The sequence below is a fragment of the Penaeus vannamei genome, chromosome 21, assembly GCF_042767895.1.
Source record: "Penaeus vannamei isolate JL-2024 chromosome 21, ASM4276789v1, whole genome shotgun sequence".
NCBI lineage: Eukaryota > Metazoa > Arthropoda > Malacostraca > Decapoda > Penaeidae > Penaeus > Penaeus vannamei.
This window is the reverse complement of record NC_091569.1, coordinates 34,699,277-34,709,276: the sequence shown is the minus strand read 5'-3', so window position 1 is coordinate 34,709,276 and position 10,000 is coordinate 34,699,277. Positions and strand designations below refer to the sequence as shown.

General features: G+C 44.7%; 1 protein-coding gene across 1 annotated transcript in view; it reads right to left on the bottom strand.

Annotated features, from left to right (window-relative positions):
- The window catches only part of LOC113824067 (probable G-protein coupled receptor Mth-like 1), a gene marked incomplete in the record, with an annotated part of 104,705 nt that overhangs the window by 39,362 nt on the left and 55,343 nt on the right, over window positions 1–10,000 (bottom strand). Inside the window, 1 exon segment of the mRNA XM_070136112.1 lies at window positions 3,598–3,758. Coding sequence (XP_069992213.1) covers window positions 3,598–3,665 — 68 coding nt within the window.

The window sequence follows — 10,000 nt, the reverse complement described above, 5'->3', positions numbered from 1 at the left end:
TTCTTTCTCTTTCTTTCTTTCTTTTAGTTTTTTTTTCTCTTTCTTTTTCTTTCTTTGAGTTTTCTTTCTTTCTTTCCTACTTCTTTCTCTTTATTTCTTTCTTTTAGTTTTTTTTCTCTCTCTCTTACTTTTTCTTTGGGTTTTCTTTCTTTCTTTCCTACTTCTTTTTTTCTCTGAGTTTTTATTCCTTTCTATTTTTCATCGTTGTGGCTTCTTCTCGTTCGCTTTCTTTCTCTCTTTCTTTTCTTTCTTTCTTCGAGTTTTTTTTCCTTCCTACTTCTTTACCGTTGTAGTGTTTCGTGTTGACTTTAACTTCTTTCTGTCTCTCTTTTTTAATCTCTCTTTCTCGTGCCTTCGTTCTTTTATTCATTTTTTCTATGTTTTTCTTCTTCGTTATATTATTTTCTTCAATATTTTTCTTTCTTTCGGTTCTTCGGTACATTTTTTTTCTTTTTATCCATGTCCTTCGTACGCTAAAGAAGAGAGAAGAGAACAGAGAAGGGAGAAGGGAGAAGAGAAGAAGAGGAGAAAAGAAGAAGAGGAAGAGGAAGAGAGAGAGAGAGAGAGAGAGAGAGAGAGAGAGAGAGAGAGAGAGAGAGAGAGAGAGAGAGAGAGAGAGAGAGAGGGAGAGGGAGAGGGAGAGGGAGAGGGACAGGGACAGGGAGAGCGAGAGGGAGAGCGAGAGAGAGAGAGAAGAGCGAGAGAGAGAGAGAGAGAGAGAGAGAGAGAGAGAGAGAGAGAGAGAGAGAGAGAGAGAGAGAGAGAGAGAGAGAGAGAGAGAGAGAGAGAGGAGACCGACAAACACAAATATGATGCAAATTGTCGCGTTCCATATGGTCCCCCTTCCCGCCCCCCCAAGCACAGTGACTCAGCCCATTTTCAGAAACAACCCGAACAACTTTCTCCGCTTAAAATGCCGCCCACAACCGCCCTGGACAACCATATCCCGCCCACTGCTGCCCCTGAGCACCTCTTCCCCTGCCCACTGCTGCCCCTGAGCACCTCTTCCCCCGCCCACAACACGCCCACGAGGAGGAATTTCTCAAAACGAACGCACCGACGCGCTAAACTGAAGATTCACGGTCGAATTAACCCGCCATTTCGAACACAAAGGCCGCGTTCGTTTCGAGACCGTGTCGAGCGATGCGTTTGGGCAGCGCAGCGCCATTTTAGCGTTTAGCGAAAATTCGAGTGTGACAGAAATGTGATGGAGTGCTGTTTCTGCTTCATTGTTAGTGATGGGGGTGGCCTGGCTGTCTCGGAGGGCAATAACGACAAATATGATAACAACAGCCACGTCCATTGATTATAATAGACACTTTGAAACCGTTGTAAAAGAATGCTATGATTTTATTACTTCAGTTACGACTACTACGAGTCATTTCTTATGATCATAATACTTGTTTAAAAGAAATTATGATCCCAATAATCTTAATTACAACTATGATGATAATGGTAAATCAAATAAGAGAATAAAAAGTGGTATCAATGTCCATCACATTAGAAATTATCATCAATCAATGTTCATTTTCTTCATCCTTTCCTGAGAATATCCGCCTACCCCCCCCCCCCCTCCTTCAGGAATTGTACTTATCTAACGTAGAACAAGTAAGTTCATTGTCATCATATTTACCGCAAAAGACAAGAAAAAAATATAAATAAATATGAAAAAAATGTTTTATAAATAAATAATTATACACACACACACACACACACACACACACACACACACACACACACACACATATATATATATATATATATATATATATATATATATATATATATATATATATATCGAAAGTGCGGGCGGCAGACCCAGCGGCCTTCCCTTGACCAAGATGAAAGTTATCATCATCATAATCATAATCTTAAGGTATAATAAACCATCTCTTTATCTTCTCTTCATAACCAGAATATCAAAAAATTAAAAAAAGAGCGGCGACATTGTGTCCTTAACCTTACCCAAGAAATATTATTCTCACAATCTTCATCATCACAAAAAGAAATGAAAAAAGGTTGATTTAGGGGGTGAGGGAGACACAGAGCACAAGATCCACCAGGTAGTTCTCGTATCGTAATTACCATCATCATCGCGCCAAATAAGGAAGAAGATGCCCAGCACCTAACCTCCTTTCCTTGACCAGAACGAAAAACCAAGTCGAGTTATAGTTACCACTGAAACACGCTCATTTCAACTATGTCATGAAACACGCTCATTTCAACTGTGTCATGAAACACGCTCATTTCAACTGTGTCACTGTGTAATACGTATTAAACATTCTCCCTTCGTCCGCATTGTATCACGAGGGAGGGAGAGGGAGGAGGGAACAGCCAAAAGAAAAAGGAAGGAGGTGGGGAGGGAGAAGCCAAAAGAAAAAGGAAGGAGGTGGGTAGGGAACGGCCAAAAGAAAAAGCAAAGAGGTGGGGAGGGAACGGCGAAAAGAAAAAGGAAGGAGGTGGGGAGGGAGCAGCCAAAAGAAAAAAAAGCAAGGAGGTGGGGAGAGAACAGCCAAAAGAAAAAAAAAACAAAGAAGGTGGGGAGGCAGAAACCAAAAGAAAAAGCAAGGAGGTGGGGAGGAGAAGCCAAAAGAAAAAGCAAGGAGGTGGGGAGGGAGAAGCCAAAAGAAAAAGGAAAGAGGAGGGGAGAGAACAAACAAAAGAAAAAAAAAACAAAGAAGGTGGGGAGGAACAGCCAAAAGAAAAAACAAAGAACGTAGGGAAAGAATAGCCAAAAGAAAAATCAAGGTGGAGAGGGAACAGCCAAAAGAAAAAACAAGGTGGGGGGGGGGTAACCAAAAGAAAAGAAAAACAAGGAAGGTGGGGGGAGAACAGCCCCCCCCAAAAAAGTGGGGAGAGAACAGCCAAAAGAAAAAAACAAAGAAGCTGGGGAGAAAACATCCAAAAGAAAAAAAAACAAACAAAGAAGGTGAGGAAGGAACACCCAAAAGAAAAAGCAAAGAGATTAGGAGGGAGAAGCGAAAAGAAAAAGCATGGAGGTTGGGTTTTACGATCATAATCTAAACCTTCATAAAGACACACACATCACAGGGAGGGTGAGGGTCGAGCCAGCGCCACTATACCTTGGCCACCACAAGCAGCAGGAGAAGGTTATCGGAATCGTCAGTGTCATCAGAGAGAGGTGCATCCTTTCGTCCGTTCCTCAGAGAAAGAAGGACGAGGGGATGACCCAGGAGGAGGAGGAGGAGGAGGAGGAAAAAGGAGGGGGAGGAGGGAAAATGAGGAGGAGGAGGAGGAGGAGGAGGAGGAGGAGGAGGAGGAGGAGGAGGAGGAGGAGGAGGAAGAGGAGGAAAAGGGAAAGAAATAAAGGAGAAATGGGAAGGGAAATAGAAGAAAAAAAGGAGAAGAAAGCGCAAGATGAAGAATCGGTGGAACAAGGAGAAGTGAAGAAAGAGAGGAAGAAGAAAACCAAGAAAGTTTCATAAGAGTTTCATATCCAACGAAGGGAGGGGGTCAACACATTGCTGTTCTCAAATAAGCCTTATCATCGCTATCTCTGCCACTATGGAGAACCATCGTACAGAAAGGAGGGAGAGAAAAGGGGAGAGAAAAGACCTCGCGTCCTTACCTTGGCCAGCGTTGAAGGGCAGCGCAGCCAGCAGGAGCAACAGGAAGGGCGTCCTGGACATCCTCCGTGCTGCCATCTCGCGGCAAGAAAGCGAATCACAAGTAGGGGTGACTATGACATTTCCGTCCGTCTCACCACTTCTTTTTTTGGATTCGTTGCGAGGAGGGACCTGGAAAAGAAAGAAAAAGAAAAAAACGTTAGTTGTTATTGTCGTTACAGATCCCTTTCTTTAGCAGTCGTTGTTCTCTTTGTTCTAGATAGCTGAGACGTTTAAAAAAATGGACCCAAAGAATGATGTCGAGAGAAGGAATCGCACTCCTAGACAGAGAAAAAAATAAGAGCTCTGTCAAAGTCATTATGATGTTTATGATCACTTGATTACTTGATCAAATCATCTATTATCGCTTTCATCTTCTTAATCCCTTTCTTTTCTTTATTTCTTTCTGTACACACTCCTCCTCTTCGTAAAAAAATAAGGAGGAAAAGAGAAACAAACAAAGGAGAGACAAGGAAAAAAAATGTGATGTTGATACCATGAAGGGAGCGATGATAAAAAAGAAAGAAAAAAGAAAACAAAGATAGGAAAAATCGTGACATACGAGAACTAGAAAGGTGTGGCTGGGAGATGAAGAAGGAGGAGGGGGAAGAAAAGAGTAAGAAATAAAGGAGAAACAAAAGGAGATGTAAAAAAAAAAAAAAAAAAAAAGCAGGAAAGAAAGCACAAGAGGAACAGTGGAACAAGGAGAAGTGAAGAAGGTAGAGAAGAAGGAAACGAAGAAAAAGAAAAAAAAAGAGGTACAGCGGAGATCGAAGAGAAAGACAAGAATAAAGGAGAGAAAGAAAAGGAACACAAACAAGAGGAGAAAGAGGAAAAAGTGTAAAGCAGACGAGCGCAGTTAGGCGAGGGTTGAGGGAGCAAGGGACACAGATAAAGATCAGAGATGGACACAGTGTGATGAAATTGGACGAGGGAGGGAGGGCGAGAGAAAGGGAAATAGAGAGAGAGAGAGAGAGAGAGAAGGGAGTGTACATGGAAACAAGATTTTGTAAAACCAGTGTACCATGAAATTTCTTTGTCATGAATGAAACCATGTAAGACGTTAAAAAATACTTAAAAATAAGAACGAATAAAAAAAAAGTAATACAAAACAGGCGAAAGAGAATTAAAGAATTTAATAGATTAATATATAAGATGTCGCAAGTAACAACAAATTAAATACGCATTTGATATAATTTTAGGAGAAGATCATAATAATCAGCAGGATGAGGATGATAAAGCGAAGAGAAGAAATGTTAATGACATGAGACGTCAGTTAAGAAAGATACATAGAGAAATAAAGGAAAAAAAAAAAACGAGTCCAGAAAATAAATGAATATATTCGCGTGAGTGTGTGTGTGTGCACGCGCGTATACACACACTCACACAGACACACACACACACACACACACACACACACACACACACACACACACACACACACACACACACACACACACACACACACACACAATCACAAACACACACGCACGCACAAATACCAACACACAAACACACACACACTTACACACACACACACACTTCTACACACACACACACAAACACACAAACCTACATCCACACACAAACACACACACACAAACCCACATACACACACACAATCACAAACACATACGCACACACAAATACCAACACACAAACCCACATACACACACAAACACAAACACACACACAATCACAAACACACACACACACACAAACACACGCACACACAAACACACAAACCTACATCCACACACAAACACACACACACAAACCCACACACACACAAACACACACTTCCACACACACACTTCCACACACACACTTCTACACACACACACACATCAAACAGGAAAAAAAACGACACGACACCACACGCGGTTGAGTGAAGGGTCGAGGAGGAGGAGAAAGGGTGGCGAACGAAGACGCCGAGGGTGAAGGGTGTGGTTGAAGGGTGACAAAGGTCAAGGGTGAGGAAAGAAGGGGGGAGAGGGAGTGGAGAGAGAGAGAGGGAAGAAGAGGGAGAGAGGGAGGGAGAGGGAGGGAGAGAGAGAGGGAAGGAGGGAGAGAGAGAAAGAGAGGGAGAGAGAGAAAGAGAGGGAAGGAGGGAGAGAGAGATAGAGAGGGAAGGGGGGAGAGGGAGAGAGAGGGAGAGGGAGAGAGAAAAGAGGAAGGGAGAGGGAGGGAGAGAAAGAGAGAGAGATAGGGAGGGAGGGAGGGAGGGGAGGGGGAGGGGGAGGGAGAGGGAGAGGGAGAGGGAGAGAGGGAGAGAGGGAGAGAGGGAGAGAGGGAGAGAGAGAGAGAGAGAGAGAGAGAGAGAGAGAGAGAGAGAGAGAGAGAGAGAGAGAGAGAGAGAGAGAGAGAGAGAGAGAGAGAGAGAAGAGGGTGGGAGAGAGGGAGAAGAGAGAGAGAGAAAGAAAAAGAGAGAGAAGGGAGAGAAAGAAAGACAGAGAAGGAAAAAATAGATACACAAATAGATAGATAAATAGAAGGACGGAGAGAAAAACAGAATTAGGAACAACAAATCAAGCTAAACTAACGCCTAAGAACTAACGAAGAGGAGAAAGAGAGACGTAGAAGAAATAGAATAAAAGAGAAGAGGGAAGCGAAAGCAGATGGGCGTCGGAGAGCGAGGGATGGGCGTTACGGCCGCCCACGAGAAGGGGAGAGAGGGGGGAGGGGCATGATAGGCGAAGGGGAGTGGGGGAGGGAGGTAAGCTTGGGGGCGGGGGGAGGGTAATGGAATCGAGGGAGGGAGGGAAGGGAGGATGGCTGTGGGAGGGGAGGGAGGGAGAGAAGCGAAGGAGGGTGGGGGAGGGAGGTAGGCAGGCGAGGGGGGTTATGTTGCAGGTCACAGCTGGGCTTACGATCTCTGCCTGAGGTGATCTAAAACGAATCTGCTTCCCCCTCCCCTTGCCCCTCCTTTCCCTTCCCTCCCTCTTCCCCTCCTCCTTGCCCTCTCACCTTCCCTCTTCCCCTCCCCCTTCCCTTCCATTCCCCCTCCCTCTTCCTCTTTTCCCTCCCCTTCTCCCTTCCCTTCCCTCTACCTTCCCCATACCCCTCCCCCTCCCTCTTCCCCTTTCCCTCTCTTCCTTTCCCTTTTCCTACTCCTCCCAATTACCATTATCATCATCATCATTATTATCATTATTATTATGATGATTATTATCATAATCATAATATTATTATTATTATTATCATCACCATTATTATGATAATTCTCATCATATTATCATTATTATTATCATCACCCTTATTATTATCATCATCATTACTATTATCATATTATTATTATCATTATTATTATCATTATTATTATCATCAATATCATCATCGCCATCATAATCATCAATAAAGATAACGATAGGATGTACACAGGTAAATGAATATGAAATATGAAAATTAGCGTCAATATAAAAATAAACAATAATGATAAATTAAAAATAAAAATAAATATGGTTAATAATAACAATGATAATGATGATAATAATAATAACAACAATGATAGTAACAACAATGATAATAATTAGTGTGAGAGAGAGAGAGAGAGAGAGAGAGAGAGAGAGAGAGAGAGAGAGAGAGAGAGAGAGAGAGAGAGAGAGAGAGAGAGAGAGAGAGAGAGAGAGAACAGAGCGAAAAGAGAGAGAGAGAGAGAGAGAGAGAGAGAGAGAGAGAGAGAGAGAGAGAGAGAGAGAGAGAGAGAGAGAGAGAGAGAGAGAGAGATAAAGGAGACAGAGAAGAGAGAAAGAGAGAGAGGGAGAAAGAGAAGAGAGAGAGAGAGAGAGAGAGAGAGAGAGAGAGAGAGAGAGAGAGAGAGAGAGAGAGAGAGAGAGAGAGAGAGAGAGAGAGAGAATAAGAGAGAAACAACAGACAAAAATAACGAATGAATAACTGACCAAAAAATCAAGCACAGAAAGAGCAATAAGAAGCGAAACGAAAAGAGGAAATGAGGAAAAAAAATAATAATAAAGAAAACACTGCGATTATATACCCTGACCTATTCTCATCAGAAAGAACAGACTAAAAAGAACTTGGAAGAACAGAGTGAACAGAACACAGAGGTAAAAGACCAAAAAAAAAGAGAAGACTAAAAAGAACTTGGAAGAACAGAGAGAACAGCACACAGAACACAGAGGTAAAAGACCAAAAAAAAAGAAAAGACAAGAGTTATATTTACACAGCGTAAAAATAACCACACAATGAAGAAAAGGAAAAGTTATGACACTTACTCTGGCTTTTTAGTGACAAACAATGAACTTTGACGCTTAACTAAGAACAAGTACTTAGCAAAGGGTGGAGAAAAAGAGGGAGAGAGAGAGAGAGAGAGAGAGAGAGAGAGAGAGAGAGAGAGAGAGAGAGAGAGAGAGAGAGAGAGAGAGAGAGAGAAAGAGAAAGAGAAAGAGAAAGAGAAAGAGAAAGGGAAAGACAGTCAGACAGAGACAGTCAGACAGAGACAGTCAGACAGACAGAGAAAGACAACCAGACAAACAGACAGACAGAGAAATTAGTCGAGATAACAACCGTTTCCCGTATTACCGTATACCGTATAGCGTTCGATGACTCAGCAACGGCGTTCGACTGTTGCATAAGTGATTTAGTGATGTTGAAAAGTGGCTTAGAGATTTCTTATCCGTTGCATGCCACCACCCCGTGTTGCAAATTATAGTGCTCGGTTTGTTGTTTCTGTTCCTGTTATTGTGAAAGAGTGCGAGGATGGGAGAGGAGATGGTGAAAGAGAAAATGGGGGGGGGGGGGAAGGAAGGAAGGGAGGGAGGGAGGGAGGGAGGAGAGGGAGGGAGGGAGGGAGGGAGGGAGGGAGGGAGGGAGGGAGGGAGGGAGGGAGGGAGGGAGGGAGGGAGGGAGGGAGGAGGGAGCGAGGGAGGGAATGAAGGAGGGAGAGGTAATGAGAGAGGGAGAGAAGAGAGAGAGAGAGAATGAGGATAAAAGAGAGAAAGAGAAATAGAGAAAAAAACAAAGAAAGGAGAAGAAAAGAGGAACAGAGAGAGAGAAGCAAATCACCTCACAACCAGGCATAGAAAGAGGCAAAAAAAAGCACACTATCTCCCTCCCTCCACCTCCTTCCTCCTCCCATCCTCCCGCCTTCCTCCTTCCTCCTTCCTCCTCCCATCCTCCCATCCTCTCTCCTTCCTCCTCCTATCCTCCACCTCTTTCTTCTTCCCTCTCTCCCTCCCTTCCCCTCCCCTCCCCTCCCCTCCCCTCCCCTCCCCTCCCCTCCCCTCCCCTCCTCCTCCTCCTCCTCCTCCTCCTCCTCCTCCTACCCTCCCCTCTCTCCACCTTTCGACCCAACCCTCACCCCGACAAATCCCACAAGTGGTTACAAAATCGCGTTTCCCTCAACACCTCCGTGAATCTCCCTCCCTCCCCTCTTCCCTCCCTCCCCCTCTTCCCTCCCTCCCTCCCCTCCCCTCTTCCCTCTCTCCCCTCTTCCCTCCCTCCCTCTTCCCCTCACCCGCAACGGCTATTATCTTTTTCTCACCTTGCCTTATCTCCCTTCTTTCTTCCCTGGATTCTTCCTCCTTTTCTTCCTCTCTCCTTCCTTCCAATCCTCCCTGTTTTCGTACTTCCTTCTCTCTCTTTCTCTTCCTTCTTCCTTTGTGTCACTGGCTCCCTTCCTCCCTCTCTCCCTCTCCCCATGTCTTCTTACCTCCCTCATTCTCTTCTCTCCTCTCCTCTCCTTCCCTCCCTATCTCCCTCCCTCCCTCCTTCTCTCATCTCCTTCCCTCCTTCCCTCTTCTCCTTTCCTTCCATCTTTCTCGTCTTCGGAGGAGAGGGGAAAACGGAAGAGAGAGGGGAGAGAAGAGAGGGAAGAGAGAGAGAGGGGAGAGGCAGAGAGTATAGATGAGAGTGGAGGGGAGAGCAGGAGAGGAATAGAGGGGAGAGAAAAAGAGAGAGGTAGAGGAAGAGAGAGGAGGAGAGGAGAGAAGCGAGAGGAAGAGAGGGGAGAGGGGAGAAGAACGGAGGAGAGGGGAGAAGAGAGAGTAGGAGAGGGGAGAAGTAAGGAGGAGAGGGGATAAGAGACAGTGGGAGAGGGGAGAAGAGAGAGTAGGAGAAGGGAAAAGGCAGAGTAGGACAAGGGAAAAGAGAGGGTAGGAGAAGGGAAAAGAGAGAGTAGGAGAGGGGAGAAGTAAGGAGGAGAAGAGAGGGGAGAAGAAAGAGTAGGAGAGGGGATAAGAGAGAGTAGGAGAGGGGAGAAGAAAGGAGGAGAGGGGAAAAGAGAGAGAAGAAGAGAGATCTCCCGCTGGCGAAGCTCCCGCTGGGCTCATTATCGGCTTATGAGCTCACGTGTGTCACAGGGAGTGTGAAGTAGGTAGCGTGCGTGGTTAGATAATGCATTTTTTTCTTTTATCTTT